General features: G+C 40.3%; 1 protein-coding gene and 1 long non-coding RNA gene across 5 annotated transcripts in view; one reads left to right on the top strand and one right to left on the bottom strand.

The window, feature by feature from the left end:
• The window catches only part of LOC137167945 (MAGUK p55 subfamily member 3-like), a 31,837-nt gene extending 18,414 nt beyond the window's left edge, over positions 1–13,423 (top strand). For both annotated transcript variants that reach the window (XM_067570305.1, XM_067570306.1), the window contains 14 exons: positions 154–291; positions 449–530; positions 1,977–2,062; positions 2,926–3,000; positions 3,315–3,511; positions 4,246–4,310; positions 5,207–5,227; positions 6,283–6,324; positions 9,164–9,319; positions 9,475–9,555; positions 9,644–9,737; positions 9,826–9,934; positions 10,189–10,317; positions 11,482–13,423. In XM_067570305.1, coding sequence (XP_067426406.1) covers positions 154–291; positions 449–530; positions 1,977–2,062; positions 2,926–3,000; positions 3,315–3,511; positions 4,246–4,310; positions 5,207–5,227; positions 6,283–6,324; positions 9,164–9,319; positions 9,475–9,555; positions 9,644–9,737; positions 9,826–9,934; positions 10,189–10,317; positions 11,482–11,661 — 1,455 coding nt within the window. In that variant the 3' untranslated portion in view covers positions 11,662–13,423. The remainder of the gene's footprint in view (positions 1–153; positions 292–448; positions 531–1,976; positions 2,063–2,925; positions 3,001–3,314; positions 3,512–4,245; positions 4,311–5,206; positions 5,228–6,282; positions 6,325–9,163; positions 9,320–9,474; positions 9,556–9,643; positions 9,738–9,825; positions 9,935–10,188; positions 10,318–11,481) is intronic.
• LOC137167947 (uncharacterized) lies at positions 12,898–18,725 on the bottom strand. 3 transcript variants are annotated; one of them, XR_010924209.1, is made up of 4 exons: positions 18,579–18,725; positions 14,583–14,608; positions 13,536–13,661; positions 12,898–13,027 (listed from the first exon to the last, which is right to left on the bottom strand). It is a non-coding gene; the product is annotated as an uncharacterized lncRNA (long non-coding RNA). The 3 variants fall into 3 exon arrangements; XR_010924210.1 differs by lacking the exon at positions 14,583–14,608 and having other exon boundaries at positions 18,579–18,724; XR_010924211.1 differs by lacking the exons at positions 14,583–14,608; positions 18,579–18,725 and adding an exon at positions 14,340–14,398.
• Positions 18,726–19,348: the final 623 nt, after the last annotated feature.

The raw sequence follows: 19,348 nt of genomic DNA, 5'->3' as shown, positions 1-19,348 counted from the left end.
TGTCCATGTGGCATTTGTCCTGACAGAGATTTCATTTTCCGTGACACTAGACATTCACAAATTCATCTCTGAAGCTTGTTTACAGATTCTGGCAGACATGAGGCTGCTCTGTCAGCATTGTAATCTCAGCATGTCTGTTTTCTGTCCCATCAGGCTGTTCTCTCGGTGCACGACACCGTGGCTCAGAAGAACTTTGACCCCGTGCTGCCGCCGCTGCCGGATGACTTTGAGGACGATCTGGAAGAGGAGTCAGTGAAGATTGTCAGGCTGGTGAAGAACAAGGAGCCTCTGGTGAGTTGGGACAGAAAGATGGGGGGTGGAAATTAGAGCATAAGATCCGGTAGGAACACTGGATGAAAAAAGAAGGGATGTGGGATGAAACATGGAACTGAGACCTTTGCTTTTTTTCTGTTAATGATCCTATTCCTTCTGTCTACATGTACTCCAGGGAGCCACCATCAGGCGTGATGAGGCCACGGGGTCAGTGATTGTGGCTCGGATCATGAGGGGAGGCGCAGCTGACCGAAGCGGTAAATTTAGCCTCTTTTCTGTTTGTCATTCTGGGATTTCGAAATGAGGTCATGAGATGAATTTTAAGGGTCACAACATGATAACCTAGGTATGAAATGAAGAAAAATTCCCCCTCTATAAACAGTCAATTAAAGACATTGGGTGTGATATCAGAATCTGCCATAAAAAAAACAAAAACAAATCATGTTTATTATGTGTGTGAATATTGTGGAATGTAAACCCCCATATTCCTAGAAACAATACCAAAACATTGACCTAGCTACAACCTGCTCACAACTTGAAGACATGCTTTCTAGGACGAGTGGTTGCAAGTAGGTATTGTTTTGTATTAAGCTGAAAAAATTGGGATTCACTGACCTATATAACAGTGTTAATCATTTTTCCCCTTCTGATGTTAAAGTCCCCTCCACATGTGTAACTCATGAACAACTTAAGCTGGTCTGCTAATGTTAAAGATGATTTTTGGGGGACATTCGCTGTTCTTAAATAGTTATAGAAGAGTCAAGGATGACATGCAAAAAAGTTCCCAGCATGGATGTGAACCAGGACATTGCAGTTATGTAGCACAGCCCTGAGGCGGGCTGAGCCACCAGGACGCCCCAAGAGGCTTCTGGTTTTCACAGCGGTGTGAGAGCATTTGGGTGTTTGGTAACCAGTGAAAATGAGGGAAACAGTTTCATAAAAAATATGCGTATGTGTGTGGGATAGCAAATCAGAAGCTGATACTGTAATGACAGTGAGATCAAAGCCACAGGGAGAGAGAGAGAGAGAGAGAGAGATGCATCACAGCAGTGAGAGCAGGAAGAGAAAAATGAGAGGGATAGTGTGGTGGTTGCTGTTTGAAATCTAAAGCTCCCCACAAGTCCCCAGAGAATCAATCACACATAATATAGACTCAACAAAGATCCTTTCATGGATGTTACCATGGAAATATCAGCCACACATAGGTGTGTGTGCGCTATTTGGCATTAGAAACATGCTGCGAATGTAAATCAATCAGACCATTAATCATTGATGTCTTCCTCCCTTTTCTTGCTGTGTCAAGTGATGAAAAAAAAACTCTCATCAATGCGGAGACAGAAGCTGTAGAGAGACTTCGGATTTAGCCTCAGGCCTCTGTCTATGTCTGGTAAATGCATGCATGTTCATTATATGAGTGGGATAGCACAATGGTGTGTCTGCTATGTGCTTCTCTGTCCTGAGGGGAAAAGTGTATCGATCTTACCTCTCACAGTCTTTGGTTTCATTGTTGTGGCTGCGGCTAAAAAGATCACAGCCGAGGATAGAAGCTGCCCATATCTGTGTATCTGACAACAGTACTGATGTTAAGATACGACTGATAAACCCCGAAGACCCGGAAAGCTCTGTGAAGCTTCTTTGATTGTCATTGATGTTTTTCTGCCCACTCAATCCGTGCCTTAATAGCATCTCTCTTCTCCTTATAGGTTTGGTCCACGTAGGAGATGAGCTCAGGGAAGTCAATGGCATCTCTGTGATCCACAAGAGGCCTGATGAGATCAGTCAGCTGCTGGTAAGACAGACTTTAGCTGCTGCTACACATTTAAAGGCATGTAGATACCACAATATAGAGGTTCTCCATCACAAATCATTTCATCTGTAGTAATAGCTTTTAGATAGATCTTTACTTCTGCGTCTTTTCTCAGAGAATATGTGCACATTTGTGCTAGATTTTATACGTTGATATTGTTGTTACTTGTTATAAACAATATGGTAGAATTTTATTTTCCCCTTTTGCCTGTTTTGTAAACTGGGAAATTAACTATACTCTGCATGTTTTGCAATTTTATATTCACAAGAAAACTCATGCTTAGACATGACTACAAAAAAAAAGTGTCTTCCCGGAATAAATTCTGAGAAGCACTTTCATATTTATGCAATATTGGTATTTATATTTATCTGATGTAACTGAATCTTCAAGAACTGAATCTAACTGAACAAAATCAAATGAAACAGAATCTGGACTTTGTGAATCTAATTTAACTGAATCAGTGGTGTCAATGTCCTCCCTAGTTTTTAATTATAAAGTCTAAACCCAGTGATATTTTGCACCGGACAAAAACACTGATGTGAAAAAATGTGAGCCGTAAGACAAACAACCACTATTTTTCCCCCCAATATACCCATAAGATCTTGCATCAGTTCCACACAATGTGTTATGATTACTCTTCTAAATAAATGTCAGTAGTAAAGACGGGTGCAGTAAACTCATGTGCATTAGACTCTACTGCATCTCTGTATTCAGATGCATGGACTAGAACTACACAAAAAATACAATAAGATTTTCTAGGATTATGACAAAAGTGAATCTTCACCTAAAATGTTCTGTATTCCCCCCCACTTCACCCCAACCCCCTCTGTCTATCTGTGATCTAGTCCCAGTCCCAGGGCTCCATCACTCTGAAGATAATCCCTGCCATTAAAGAAGAGGATCGGCTAAAGGAGAGCAAGGTAAGATGAAACGAGAGTGAGTGAGCATGCTCAGTGAAACTGCAGAGGAAGCACAAAATATGCTAAACATTGCCTTAATGTACTGTGAGATGTAAAGTAGAGTAGTGGTCTTTTAGTGTACACTGTTGTGATCCCAGATGAAGGGTTTCCTTAAAGATGCAAAACACTGAATAAAAATAGTAGTTTCTTATCAATTCCAGAGGGTTAATTTGACCCTTAGACAAACTAGTCAGAGACCATTTTGTCTATCCTATCACTCCAAGATATTAATTACCTCGATCTGGTAGTAAAGCAGCCTGTATGTTTCATTCCAGGTGTACGTGAGAGCCCTGTTCGACTACATCCCCTTGGAAGACAAGGCCACGCCCTGCCAAGAAGCAGGACTCCCCTTCAAGCGGGGAGACATCCTGCAAGTTGTGACCCAGGATGACCACACATGGTGGCAAGCAAAGCGCGTGGGAGACAGCAACCTGCGGGCCGGGCTCATCCCCTCCAAACAGTTCCAGGAGAGGTGAGAGTACCGTGCATCATGTGTCGGTAGACTTACATTAAAGGAGCAAAATTAAAATGAACTTGTGGTGTAAACTAATCAGTGCAAGGACTGAACGGTTCACCCACACAGTGTGGATATTTCTTTTATCCAGCCATTTGTAATCTGTTAAATCCACATTCATGTGTTCCATTTTGAGGGGTCAACTATGATTAGATGGAGCATCAGAGCAGCGTGGAAAAAAATTAAATTGAAACACAGCCTTGAATAGGCGCACGCTGATACTGTGCTGTAAGTGTCATAATCCGTCAGTAAGATGATCTCAGCAGGCTGTAAGATTCGTACCAAACACTGCAGCATCTGTTGGATTAATAAACAAAGCTCAAACACAGAGAAAGACACAGGTCAGACTGAGAAAACCTACATGGGGTCTTTTGCAGGTTAAATCAATGTTGATACTGTGGATTCCTGCTGCACTCTGAACTCTGGGTAACAATAGAAGAAGTCTTGTCTTCTCTGAATGTTTTTTAATGCATCAGTATGACATACAAAAGTAGCATAAGCTCAGTTCTGCTTGTTGACAGGCATCACACACGGTTGCATGATCCCCCTGGCTTTTCATGTTTTGAATCTTTTACTCTGCCTCACTGACATTCCCTCCTCACCTTTCGCTCCTTGTGTATTTCGGACTTGATAATTCTTTTTCCTGCCTTCATCTTCTATGGTTCTTTTGTTCCTGCTGCACATTCCTCCAGGCGACTGGCCTACAGGATCAAAATGGGCACGCTACCGAATCCAAAATCCCCTAAAAAGCCTATCTGTAAGTTTCTGCCTCCCAGGATTCCACTACATTTTCAGCATTATTTCACAATTACAGTTTACAAACTGCAGCTCTCCGTTCCCTACTAATGTACTCCATCACTGTCATTAGAGGACAATAATTTCTCCGCCGGATAAATGCAGCAATGTTTTCATTGACATTTATTGACCTTTTTTTTGCTGGTAATTGGCATTCTCAGAGGCATTAGTAATCATTGTCTGTTCTTTCCGTGCTGCTATGTAGACATGTTTTTAAAAGGGATGAGAGAGAGATGGAGGGGCACAGAGACGGAGGGGAGGGATCACAGATATGAATTAATCTCTTTCATGTTTGGTCCATCTGGCCGGCGAGCAAGGCTGTAAGTTCAGCTTAAGTAGATCCACACGGCGTTACGACAGGCACCCGTTGAGATACAATGCCTCAACAATATATTACACTTCTCACTTTCTCACTCGATGCTATAGAGGTGGCGTGTAAACAGCCAGGTGAGAGGGTAATATGAGTGGTGGCTCTTCATGGCGCATAAGCTTCAGGCGATCCGATTAGGCCTGAGCCACGGGGAGACAACAAGGGCTTAGCAATATGGCAGCTAGCCCCGCTACGCCACACAGCAGCAAGCCTGTGGGGACTCTTCTGTCTCAGCCTCTCTCCACGCTCCTCCAGCTCTCTGATTAATTCCCCTAAATCCCAGCTGGGGCCCTTTAAATGCAGTCCCCCCCCCCTTCTTTTCCCGTTAGTGACGTCATTTTGACAAAAGTACTTATATTTAGAATGCTTTGCTTTCATAAATATACAAATCTCATCCTCTTATCTGCCATCTACACAAAAATAACCTGTCCTCTACCTACACTAATAATGTTTTACGCTATCTTCTTCCTTGTTGCACACTATATCAGATGACCAAGGATGTGATAAAGGTGGGTACATGTGCGGCCACAAACGTGATTCATCCAGAATACGCAGACACATTCACACACACGAAATACACAATAAGAAAATGTTCATAGAGGACTCAAAGCCTGTGTGTTTGTGTGTGCGTGTGTGTGTGTGTAGCTTGCATGTGTGCTAGTGGGGTGTGCATTTGGGATTTCTACTGCTTCTAGCTTAATTCCCCCCCCCCTCCTGCTGTTAGTGTACCAGACCAGAATAGAGATCTTTGCCTGGCTTGTTTGTGTGCGTGTACTGTACCAGGTGATGTGCAGGCAGAACAGCATCTCTGGAGACTTGAGTCCAACCAAGCAGAGGTTGTTAAAGATAACAATAGCTCCTCTTTTCTTTTGCGTCATCCTCAGTCCCCCTATTATCTTTTGTTCTGATTTTCTCTCCTCATCTTCCACTCTGCTGCAGTTTCAGCTGCTGTTCTGTTTCTGTGCTGTAAAAGAATATTTTCCACCCATCCTTTTGTCTATTTTCTAAAAAATCAGTGCAGATTGTCACTCATTATGTTTGATGAAAGGATAGAATATAGATGTAGATGAGGAAGAACACATATTTTCTTTTCTTTTGGGAATTGTGGATTTGTAGGTTTCTGTATGTGAGCACGTTGTACCTCAGCTGTGCATCTTTGGAAAGGCCAGACTTGTTTACATGAGTGTGTGAGTCACAGAGACTCAGTTCACAGCTGGCTCCCCTCCAGATGAAGGGTAGCCTCCTCTTTCCTCTCCTCTCCTCTCCTCTCTTCTCCTCTCCTCTCCTCTTTTGTCCTCTCCTCTCCTCTCCTCTCTCATGAAGGCTTTGTCAGTAGCTGTTCCTCCAACAGCGTTCCTTCATTATCTCTTGGCTGCCCCTCCACTCTCGCCTCCTGCTGTCTGCCTGCCTGCCTGCTGCCTGCCGGCCCCGCCTGCCCTCTCCAGTGCCCACGGCCCGCCCCCCCTCTTTAACTCTTCCAACCCCTTCAATTCCTTTAATTAATTCCTCTTCCAGGTCTCTTACCCTGTGCTTACCCCTCTTTTCCCTGCTTGCCTCCCTACAGAGGACTGTGACTGTGAGGGCTATTTCAATGGACAGTACATAGGTGAGACCGTGCACATCTTTCTCCACCTCCTTCTCCCTTTCTGCTCTTTGCCTGTTGCAGCCTGGCTGTGCGCTGGTTCCCTGGTTGCTTTGGGCTTGGGGATCACAATGAATGCTTGCAGGGTTGACCTGTCTGGGCCCAGGGTTGAAGGATAAGAGGAGGGGTGAAGGTTTCAAAGGATCAAGAGATGGGGTCAATGCCAGGGGTTGGGGATCTGAAAGGATGAATGAGGATCTATATTATATATTTTTTAACATACTTGACAAGAGAATAAACGTACAGATGTAGAAAAACATTTAACTACCACAGTATTTGTCCAAAAACATGAAAGGAAAGCAATGCAGAAAAAACGTGTAGGAAATATTGTCTCACACATCTACAGGTGCCAATAACAGATCTGTCTCTTCAGCGACTCCAATACATAATTAGAGGTAACAGATAGTTCAGTGATGTGTCAAAGGGTCGGATATCACAGTACAGACGTAGACTGTATTACACCAGCACAAATTACTAGCTCTGATCAAATCATTATGGAAGAATATGAGGTAACACTTTTTCTGAGTCTCTAATTTGTATCTAATTTAAGTGTAATTTGTTACTAGGGGAAAAAGAGATAGTGTTAACTTAAGTATTAAACCTGGTACAATTAATTCAAAATAATTGTTAGCATAACTTTTCAGTTTTTTAAAGAGTGCACAGCAGGTCAGCTGGAAATGCAAGAATGTTAAATTTGTTTGCTAAAAGCAGAATGTAATTTTCAATAATAAACTAATGATGAATGAATATTTATGTGGATTGATTTTCCAGAAAATTCTCTGAAACATTCCCTGTAATTAGTATTAACTTACATACAGACGGCTGACAAATTAAAGGAAAAACCGGTACAGGTCTGAATGCTTGATCCCCACAGTGAGGGGATCAAGAATGGTGGCTCTCTTATTCTGTGGGGGGTATTTTACTGATATCGTTTGGTCCAAACATCCCTTAGAGGGAAGGGTTGCTTCAAATCAATACAAAGTTATTCTGGGTGATCATCTTTATCCTATGATGAAACATTTCTATCCTGATGGGAGTGATCTCTTCCAGAATGACACGAGGGTTTGATAAGTATGAAAATTATATGAGTCATACGCTATGGCCTCTGCAGTCACCAGATCTCAACCCATTTGAACACATATGGGAGATTTTGGACCAATGTGTTTGACAGCGCTCTCCACCACCATCATCAAAACACCAAATAGGGAATATCTTTTTGAAGAATAGCGTTCATCCCTCCAGTAGAGTTCAGGGACTTGTAGAATCAATGAATCAACACCTTACTAAGACACTTTATGTTGGTTTTTCCTTTAATTTGTCACCTGTCTATAGCTCTATACAGGAAACCTAGAAATATATTAGGAAATTATGGACCTGGAGAGAGAAAATAGCAAATATTACTGCAGAAACTGTAAAATATTGTTATTTATTGCAAAGTAGGTAGCCAGGCATGTTATGTTTCCAACAGGCTTTACTGAATTCAAATTGGGATGGAGGGAATGCATTAGTCCCCTTTATCCTCAACCCGTGTCTAGCCTTCCACTGACCTCCCCTCCCTCACCTTTCTACAGCCCAACATGACCCCCTCCCCCCCTCCCCCCTTGTTTGCTCCCTCACATCCTGTGAGCTGCTGGAATGACGATGTGCACACAAGGAGCGATCGAAACACAGCTGACAGCTTAACAGCGCCTTCTCACTGTAACATAAGATAACTTAAAAACATATTTGTGCTTCCTATGAACCTGTACATTCAGCAGTCTGCTTGGAGCTGTAAACCCGCCCCTTCCCCTCCATCCGCCCAACCCTGCTTCCTAGCAGTGTTTGGATCCTCCTAACCTCCTGCCCTCCCGCCCTGCATCTAACTGACTACCATTGCTGCTGTGGCCAGTGCACTGCTTCCCCTTTTCCCCAAAACACCCCTCCCTTCCCCCTCATGAGGGCCTGCTGCGTTGGACGCATTGCACACTCAACCAGGCACGTTTGCTGCTCGTTCACCCTGTGTGGAGGTGTGAGGCTGGGTTGTGTGATGCTCTAACGCCAGTTATAGTCTCTCCTAAGTGTAAAGCAGTGGCGCCCTCCTGTGGCCAGGTGTTTTCCTGGGAATTTTATTCAGGTACAGTGCCCGGCTTATTCCCTCAGGTACACACCACTGACAGGGGGATACAGACAGTCCTGGCAATGGGAGACCATCATTTGCCGTCACTGACGTGGTGTTTCCCAGGGCCAGGCTGTCCTGTCTGTCCTGCCTCAGCACTGTAGCCTTGTTCAAAGCAGCATGCCTTGTTTGGACCATAATGATAGAAAATGATGTCTATCTTGGGTAATCTATCTTGGGAATTTGTTTTCAACTGCTGAAAAACTTGTTATCATTTAACAAATGCATCAAATATGCCTAACAATGTTTTTGCTTAAAATGGAGCAGAGTCTGCTTCCTTCTCAGGCCATGTTTACAGCTGCATGTGATTCAAGTTTTTAAGTCTAATTGGCTCTAAGTTCCATTAATATCTCACACTATCAAGTAGTCCATTTATACTACAGATAAGAGTGAGCTATTCTAATCCATGTGCACTATTGACAAATGTTTTTAATGCATGATTATCAGTGGGTTGGTCTTGGATTTATTAAAAACATGTTCACTGCACTTAATCTAATAACTATATTAAGAGATTATGTTTGCATCATGGAAGTTGTGCACCTTTGTGATATGTAATATTGTGAAAGCATGTTTTAAGGATCATGACATCTAACCCGAAACCTTTTATATTTTCTGCACCTTTGTCCCTTCTCTCTGGCCTCGCTGTAGCTGGTCTGCGGAGGAGTTTCCGGCTGAGTCGTAAAGACAGGCAAGGATCTTCCGGTGAGGGCTCAGATCCCGGAGATCCCGACTTCTTGACCTATGAGGAGGTGACTCGCTACCAACAACGGCCTAATGAGAGGCCCCGTCTGGTGGTTCTGATTGGTACGACTGAGTCACTGGATGATTCAAATGCTCTTATATGATGATAGTGACATCAAGTGGATCAAAGCCTGTGGTGCAACATACTGATGATCTAGTACTGACATTATTTATCTTTTCTTTTTTTTTTTTCTTTCACACACAACCGGCTTCAAAAGGTTCTCTTGGAGCACGAATCAATGAACTCAAACAGCGGGTAATTGCTGAAAACCCACATCGTTACGCAGTGGCTGTACCACGTGAGTCACCCATGACATCAATGGACCAACATTATTGTGCACCATGTAGTCACATTCACTTAACTTACTCTCTTTTGTCTTCCCACAGATACCACCAGGCCTAAGAAACCTCATGAGAAGGAGGGTGTAGAGTACCACTTTGTAACCAAACAGCAATTTGATGCAGATGCCCTAAACAACAAGTAAGTTTCTAATGATACAACGTCTCTTTTGTGTAAACATTTATGATTTGTTTCTTGCTGAAGTTAACATCTTGTTGTTTCTCCTCAGGTTCATAGAGCATGGGGAATACAAGGAGAACCAGTATGGCACCAGTATAGAGGCTATTCGCTCTGTGCAGGCCAAGAATAAGATGTGTATAGTTGATGTGCAGCCTGAGGTAGGGGTCATGTTGCAGCCACTTGAACCCATCTTGTGTAATGTACATCCAAAAGTATCACAGTCCACTATCATAACATGTCAGATCCTGCAGGCAGCAGCAGTTTGCTGAGTGGATGAGGGTAGGCGGTCATACTGTATCTGCTCACTGTGTGGAGAGTGATGCATCATTGTTGACTTTGTCCTACCATGTCTGATTTCTGACCTCTGCTTTTGCTCTTTGTTCTGTTATATACTATTATATATATACTCCAGGCCCTGAAGAGGCTGCGAACAGCAGAGTTCAAGCCCTATGTGATATTTGTCAAACCCCGCGTTCCTGAGAGCAGACGTCGGCGCAGTGCCGCCACCTCACCAGGAGGGGGAGACCATGGCCGCATAACAGTGAGTGTTAATTTTTCTCTTTGCAATAAAGCTATGCCGGTTCAGAAACTGGATCCTCTGGAGTCCCATTTCAAAGGCTTTGCCAAATGTGGCTTTGAAGTATTCCTTTGGCTGAATCTGAGAGTACACACATCTTTTGCAGTCCTAAATATTCCATAATCCACTGTGCACCTTTAATGGAGGCTACTCTTGCCAATTTATTAAGCTGGAGAACATAATGTGACCCCCTCATATCGACTTGGTATTTGTGTTCAGGAGTCACTAGTAAATATTAATACATAAACTGGGAACACTTGAAGGTAGTTGAAAGGTACAGCAGGGTGTAAATATTGGATGCCAAACTTTACTGTTTGTTATTGTTGCCATACATGGTTAATCTCAAGGCATTATATTAAACTAAATGTTATGTTATAGGGATGTATTAACCAAGAGAGACAATTATAGTTTTGCTCTCTGTGAGGAGGAGCATATTCAGCCTTTAAATCCTATGAAGGTACGTCCTACAAAGGACCTGAAAGCAAACTTTGATTTCTAGTACCCACCTTCATGGTCCACATTCTTCAGAGGCTACATCCTTTAAAGAGAAAGAATCATGCACATTTTCAGGTCTATATTTTTTATTCTGGGGCACTACTGGAATATTTTTGCATGATTTTAAATAACTGTCTTTACCTGATACTGGCTCTTTATGCAGCCCCTCAGTTCAGCCTGTCTGAAACATGCTGTTTTAGCTCTACCTCCCGATGAGTCAATTCTATTCTATTCTGTAAACTTCTCAAATACATCTGTACATGTTTAAGCCTGATTCTGATATGAAATATGCAAGTGGACAACGTAAACAACCCATTAAACAACCATAGCAACAAACGTGGGCAAAAAGTCATTTCGATGGGGATATAGAGGTATCTTTGCAAACAGAGCATTCAGAGCAGGCTGAAGCCCTGGCTTTTGACTTGAAGGCAGCATTTTTACATACGTTCACTTCAAATTTTGGAACTTTACAACACTATGTAAAAGATTGAAAGTCACACAAGCCATTTTATGTCCCCTTTAAAGGATGTGGGCCATGGAGGGCCAGCAGGTGATTGCAGATAACTCGTTCAGAGGATCCAGCCTCTGTGCCAGAGCACAGCTAGTTTAAACCTGTATTTCTTTCTCTAACAGGATGAGGACCTCCAGGAGATGCGTCAGTCTGCCATTCAGATTGATCAACAGTATGGACACCTGGTGGACCGGGTCCTGATCAAGGAGGACTCAGCCAGTGCCTGTGCAGAGCTGAGAGGTATTTTGGAAAGGCTGGAGCGAGAGTCCTTCTGGGTGCCTCTCAGCTGGGTGCGGACCTAAACCTATCCTCCTACATCTTCCAGAAGAGCTTCACAGCCAACCCACCAAATTCTGCACTGGTCTTCTCCTCATGAGCCGATTCCCTTTCCTTCCCAAAGGCCTTCTGGCCAGCCTGGGAGTCCATTGAACTCCCTCTACCTGACTGACACAAGGCTCGTCCGGCAGCCATAAACTGAGGCACCAAAGGGAGAGGATGATGTCAGAGGAATACCTCATTGTCTGGGGTGTTACAGCAGATCTACAGCTCTATTGGCTCAAGGCCAGTTTATTGCCCAAAACTCAGTTTTACTGTCACTCAAATGTTCGCTACATTCTCATGTCATATTTATTCAGGTTTGGTTTGTATTTAATTTATTAACTTTAAAGATGAGGGAAGGATGTTTGTAGTTTAAGTGTTTTATTCCTCACACTGTCACTCTTTCTAGCTGCATCGTTCACTAGAGTGTGTCAGGTTTGGGATCCTACTCAGAGGATTGCTCTGTCAGTCAGCTTTAATGTGACTCCTGTTGGAGTAGTTTTAGTAGCATGTTTTTTTTAGTTCCAAATTTTTATTTAATTCAATGCTAATCGCTGAATGCTTCCTGTTAAGTCCTACTCCTTATACATCCTGGACAGCATAAAAACCAACCCATACATTCAGCAGAAATAGAGTAATTAAGATTTAAGTGAATGCAATTTGAAATTTCTCTTTTTGCTAAACCATAAATAGTTTCCAACAAATGGACAGAAACAAAATATTAAACTGGAATGTGAGAATCTTATTTTCTACAAAACATTGTTTTTAGGGAAACGCATGACAACTGATTATTTAATCTCAGATGTAAATATTGTAAATGTTACTCCTTGTGTGCCAACGAAAGATCTCGTAGCACTTCAATGCAACCTGTTTACCTGTTGATCCCTGGAAACCCACATCTGTTTGTGTGTAAAATAATATGCCGTCCACACAAAGTGTGTGTGTGTGTGTGGATGGATGTCACAGTGTATGTTCATACACCAACATGTGATGCTCCAGGAATGGATTTTGTACAGTTTCCTTGCACATATCTGTATTTTTGACTCCAGAAGAAGAGATGATGTCTGTTTCCTTAATAATCAGGGTTTTGCTTTATTGTCGTACTGTCAGACTGGAGACACAGTGTGGGCACGGGAGGCAAAATATCCACAGATTTCAAATTAGAGCAAAAATTATTGATTAATAGAATATTAACTATTTGATAAAAAAAACTATTTTGATGATCGTTTAAGGCATTTATCAAACAAATATACCAAACATTCCTTAGTTCCAGTTTCTCAAGTGTTAGGATCTGCTGCATTTCTTTGTCGTTTGTGATAGCAAACTGAAAGTCTCAGGGTTTTGGACTGTCTGGAAAAAAAACACAAGCAATTTTAAGACATCACCTCTGGCTTTAGGGAATTTTAATTGGCATTTTTCACTACTTTCTGACATTTTATGGACAAGATTAGTCAATTAAACATTTGAATTGGCAGATTAATGATAATGAAAAGAGTTAGTGGAAGCACTATTTAAAATTAAAAAGGTTTGACAATATCCTACATAGCTTTAAAATTTTTTCGGATTAACTATCACTCCTACACTGACAAGTGTGTGATGAAAAACAAAGCAGCTTCCAGATGCCCTTTTGTTTTTTATATGCAATGTTCTCAATCTTTTCATGTGCTGTATGAAACAAGAAACCTAGAATGTTCAATTTGTAATGTGACATGTAAAAAGTGCCATAATAAAGCTAGCTGAATCTAACTTTTGGTATTTCATTTGAATAATTATTTTTAAAAACACCTCTAGGTTTGTACCCTCTTATAAGGATTGCAGTGAACATTTCAATGTCAACGTGTTAAATGTGTGTGTTTACCTCAAAGCTGTTGTTGACTCTACTGCAGTTCATTTCAGTGCAGCTAAAACACCGCTAGGAGTCCTCCAGCTTTGGTCCACAAGAGTAACCATACATCTATCAGCCTTGTTTTCCAGGTGGACTGCACTGGGAAGAGATTATTGTCAAAGTGATGGATTAGTTGGGTACAAACTGAGGTTCTGGAAAGGGATTTCAATGCACTTTAGAGGAACCTGAGTGCCATAAGTTAAAACAATTTCATTCTGTGGCTGTAGTAATGTAAGGAGCAAGAGATTTAAGAGGATGACAATAGTCAGCAGTACCCCCCAAAATGGACCACCCTGCCTGGTAAACACCCACAATGGTCCACTTGTGCAGATTGGTTATAAATGAGTAGTTTCTAAGGCCAAGCTGACATCATCAGGAGGCAGATTTTGGAGCCACAAAAGACATTATACAACAGTTTTCACAGGCTGAGTTGCACTCTACATGACTAGTAAACTGATCTTGATGTGACAAAAAACTCCCTTTAGTACAAGGAAAGCACAAGTTGAAAAGTTCAATGTTCAAACAAGATCAATGAAATGCATACAGTAGAGCTATTTTACTGCTGCATTTACAAATATTACTGATACAACATTAACACAAAATCTGTTAATTTCAGCCATTGTTTAGTGTTAATGTAATAAATTAAAAGACATTAAGAAATCTGAGCTGATTCCAATCCTGTATTATTAAAAAGGCACTTTCGGATCACAGATTGTTCCTTTAAGCTAAATCTAAATATGACGACAAACATCATATATACAATCTTAATCCACCCACCTAGTATATCAATAGACCTCTATATCACCATATTCGAGGGTAAAAGGAAAAAAAAAATATCCCAGTATTTTTATCTAAACTCAAAATTGGATTCTATAAAAAAATCAGACATCAGATTAATGATTTATAAACACAAAATTAAAGAACCCCCCCCCCCCACCAAAACAACAACAACCCTGAAACAACCAATGTAAGCACCTATTCCCACATTCCTGTAAACACCATTGTGGACTTTGCACTTACTTTTCATCACCGTCCCTATTCAGTTTCTGTAATTGTAAAAAAGATAGGACCATTATTCCGCCTGCATAGTGCAGGTTTTTGGTAAGTTTTGTGAGGGTTGATCATCAGCTTTTTTTCCCTCTCTCTCTCTCTTTTATGCAATTAACTCTCCGAACATCCTGCAGCTCCTGAGACTGCTGCTGGCAGAGCCAATTAAAGTGTGTAACAATCATTCTAATTAGTGGAGCTGCTCCGCTGAGAAAACAGAAATATGTTAGTGTGAAGGTGTGCTGAGGCTGCACTCAGATCCACTAACAGTCATTACAGATACACAGGATATGCTGTGATTCACGGCTCAGTGGTTAATACAAAGGCCACACATCTCCTATACCTGCACTATCTGTTTTGAAGTAAAGCATATGTAAAAAAAGATTTAAGTCGCTGCCCCAAACCTTTCTTTGCTTCAGCACTGGGTTTGCTACTAAAAAAAAATACCCATTGCTGAATATATGTGATTACTTACTACTAAATTTACATGATAACTTGTCAATTCCTGGAAACTTTGCACACTTTGTGGTTTACTTTTATGTGCTTTCTTTCCAAAAATTAGACGAGAGGATTGATAATCTTATGTCTGTGCTCGCGTGAATAAAGTAAAAGAAGACTACTGCCACGCAAGCAGCTGTGTGACACTAAAATAAGTATGCTAACATGCTAATGTTAACATGCTGATATTTAACAGTACTGCTGGTTCCAGTTTTTCCAGTTGTCTCAGTTTACTGGAGTCTGGACTTCGAAATGTATTTTTAAATGTGTGTATTTTGAGTTTTTCCAGTACTGGGTGATGCGCACCTCTCAACAAGTGATAGTTAATCCATTTATGCTTCATTATCCTCAAAAAATATCAGGCTTTAACATAAAGCTGATAAGTTGTGAAAACATTTTTATTGTGTTGATGCTACATGTGTAGGCCTATATGTTTTAGTAAATTTTAGTAAATTAGTAAATAATAAAAAATCTACCAACTTGTATGTATGTTGTACGATGACAAAAATGAGAAATGATCTGGAGAAAATAAATACATCTCAATCAAAATGAAAAACAGTTTTGATTATTATTAATAGGCACTAAAGCAGTCTAACAATCATATCAACCAAACTACAGCAGTGAGTACCTCCAAAGTCCACAAGTAACAAAGTATCCACAGGCTAACAAGTATTGAGTCTCCCGTCTACAGGCTAACAAGCTAACAGGCTAACAATCACTGTCTGACTCTGGTACATGAACAAATCTGGCTAACCTTTTGCACATTGCTAAGTAGCACTGATCATGATTCCCAAACTGTAATTTTTACATTAATGTTCATCCAGCTCTTAAGAAAACAAGATACATTGTGTCAAGATTTAGTTTTCGCAGTTTGTAGTTTAAAAAACAAACAAACATTATTTTAGACAGAGCAAAGCTAGCTATTTTGCCTCAGTCTTTATGTTAAGCTAGGCTAAACATCTATGAAGTTATATTTGTGCCTCATTCCCTGGCAGATGTTGGAACATTTTGAGCACAGAAAAATATTTTTTGCAAGGAAATAAAATCTTTTTTGTACAGAGATAATCATCACAGAAAGAATGTTTTAATTTGAGCAAACAAAAATCTATTTTGCCCTCAATAAATTTAGTTGTGTGTTGGCTAATATCCATGCAGGTCAAACACTTTACAAGCACACAGAGCAAAGAAACTGAGATGGGAGGTGAATAAAACTGTGGAGAACAGCAAACACATAAATGTATTGAACACAGAATAGATTTGTTTGCTCAAATTAAATTCTTTACATGATTATTTTTATACAAAATATAATTAATTTTTCAATGTTCAGTTGCACACTCAGGAATGAGGGACAAATATAACTCTATACGACTCCAGCTCTGTCCTCATCTCGCAGACGACATTGGCATCAATCTTCTCATCTCAATGACAGAATGAAAGCAAATATGGAATTATGTTGAACAATTCCTTAGATAACTCTAGGTAACCCTGGGTTGCTTTAAGTTTCTGTGTGATTGACTGTTTAATTACCTTGCAGTCTTTTTGTTCAGTGTATCTTTTAAATGTAAAGAATTATTTCTATTAAAGCTTTAGGTTAATTAAAGAGATTGGGCAACTGCAGGACTATTGAGTGTTAACTCAAAAGGATTCTTATGTTTCATGATATTCTTAGCAAACAAGAAATAAGTGACTGTCGTCCTTGCCTGCCACACATCAAGGCCTATGAAGTTACATTACCTAGTTTGTTCAAATGGACCGAAGATTTCCTCAAGGACAAGACAAAATGACACAAGATAGGAGAGGACGAACACACAGAAATTGGAAAAGCAGAGTGGAATCATGCAGGGAATTCAAATTAGCCTTATGTTGTTTAACTTAATGATTAATGATATTTTCTAGTAGTTTCAGTTTGAGTTTGGATTGTCTTTTTTTTGCTCATAATGAGACTTTTTAAATGTTTTTTTTCTTTTTAGTCATTGTAAACCTAATTAACTTAGGGCAGAATGTGGAAATCAAATGGAGGTTGCTGACATCAATAAATTGATAAACAATAGAGTGAATGAAGAACTGATATAGTGTGTTTTGAGTTATGGCTAGTAGAAGAATAAGGAAAAAAAACCTTGTACAAGGCGAGCGTTTGGGCTTGTGGGCCTTGGAGGAGGCTATAATGATGATGATATATTGAGCTATAATTGAATCTGAATTCAATTACAGCTATATGGTGTTTGGCACAGAAGCACTTCTGTATTAGCCAGACTGGATGTAATTCAGCTTTAGAGCCCTAGCTCATGAGTAGAAGTAAAAGAACAGCTCTCATCCAAAAGGCTTTTTGCCTGAGAGGAATGAGATGACCTTCAGATTGAAGAAGAGGGTGAACTTCATGCTCTTTCTGCTGTATGAATCATGGGGTCAAGATGCAAATCGTTCCAAAAAAGTTGTTCACCGAAGCATGAGAGAATTTCTTAAAGGGGTGAATGACGGAAAATTGACATCTATAAATAATCTGATGAAGATTTGAGGGGTGGTTTTGTGACAAACAGTGTCATGTATTGCCAGTTATGGAAGAAGCATTCATATCCTTTACTTAAGTAGAAGTACCACAATGTAAATATACTCATTACAAAAGTACTTCCAGTAAATGTAGCTAATAATACTTCTTTTACTCAGGTACAAATTTAAATTAAATATTACAAATAAAAGTACTTGTTTTGCAGAAAATTGTCTCATGACTGATGTTTTATAGCCAACTAGATATTACAATGAATTCCATAATTAATACTAATACATCATGTGTAAGTAGCTTTTTGCCGCTGCAGCTGCTGGAGCTAATTTCTATACAGTTACATCATTTAGTCCAGAAGCTCCCAACCTAAGGGTCAGGTCCCTCCGAAGGGTCACAAGATAAATCTGTGTGGTCATGAGATGATAAATGGGAGAGGAAAGAAGAAAAACATAGTTCTGGTGCACAAATTTTCTCTTATCTTTTCTGTTTTGTGAAATATTGCAGAGTTTAATATCCTTGGGCCTCAAACAGTTTTTGAAATGAAAAACCATGTCAGAAGTTTAGAGGGGAAATGTCTCTTTGGTGGAACTGCTAACAACTCACAGACATCTGAAACATGAAAAAGGAGCCCGAACTAGACAAAATAGCCAAAAGGTTGAGGACAACTGGTTTAATCTTTAACAGCGTGTTGTATTTAATAATCTTCTCATAAGTTTCTATGTTAATATGAAAAGTAACTACTAACTAAAGCTGGCAAATAAATCCAGTGCAGTAAAAAGTGTAATATTTCCCTCTGAAATCTAGTAGGGTAGAAGTAACAAGAAGCAGAAAATGGAAAGAACAAGTACAGTACTTGATTAAATGTACTTCATTACATTCAACCACTGTGCATGATCTCAAAAAATCATTATATGAGGGTTTTGTCTGAAAATTTTATGTCTTCTAAATGTATAATGAAAGTCTTCTCTTACCTGTTATGTTGCTTCTTCTGTCTCTGTGCAGAAGTTTGTGTGTAAAGAGCAATAATTTGTCATAAATCAAGCAATTACCCATCTGCTTCCTTTGTCTGCGTGTTTGTTCTTAGTGATCAGACTCCGATGATGACAGGTGTTGCCAATGAGTTGATTTGTCAGCTGCAGAGTGAGTCACATTAGTTCAGGGACTCACTGCCTGTTTTAGGATCCACAAAAGCTGCTGCCAGATGTTGGTATTATATTAAAAAAAGTTTAGCATCAACGTGTTTTTAAAAAAATTTAATTAAGAAGCGTTAACTAGTCTGATAACTTGACAACAAATTAAATCACACATGCCTCAATGCAACTAACTCTTTAAATGGACTGTACTTGTACTTGTCCAACCACTCAAAGCACTTTTACACTACAAATCACATTTAATTTGGGGTTAAGTGTCTTGCTCAAGGACACATCGGCATGTGGACTGGAGGAGCCAGGAATCGAACCGCCGATCTTCCGATTAGTGGACGACCCGCTCTACCTCCTGAGCCACGGCCGCCTTTCAATATACAAGAAAATGTTATGTTTGCCACATCTGAGCATTTTCATTGGTTGAAACAGATGTGCACACAGAATATTGGAAGGGGACATAAAACACTTTTACTATATTGCCAAAAGTATGTGGATACCTTGTGTTTTTTTTGGTCTGGGGGAGTTTTTCATGGTTTGGTTGAGGGAAATCCTAATGCTACAGCATACGTTGATATTTTAAACAGTGTGCTTCCTAT

Source organism: Thunnus thynnus, chromosome 17 (assembly GCF_963924715.1).
Source record: "Thunnus thynnus chromosome 17, fThuThy2.1, whole genome shotgun sequence".
Lineage (NCBI taxonomy): Eukaryota > Metazoa > Chordata > Actinopteri > Scombriformes > Scombridae > Thunnus > Thunnus thynnus.
This window is presented reverse-complemented; position numbering and strand designations above follow the sequence as displayed.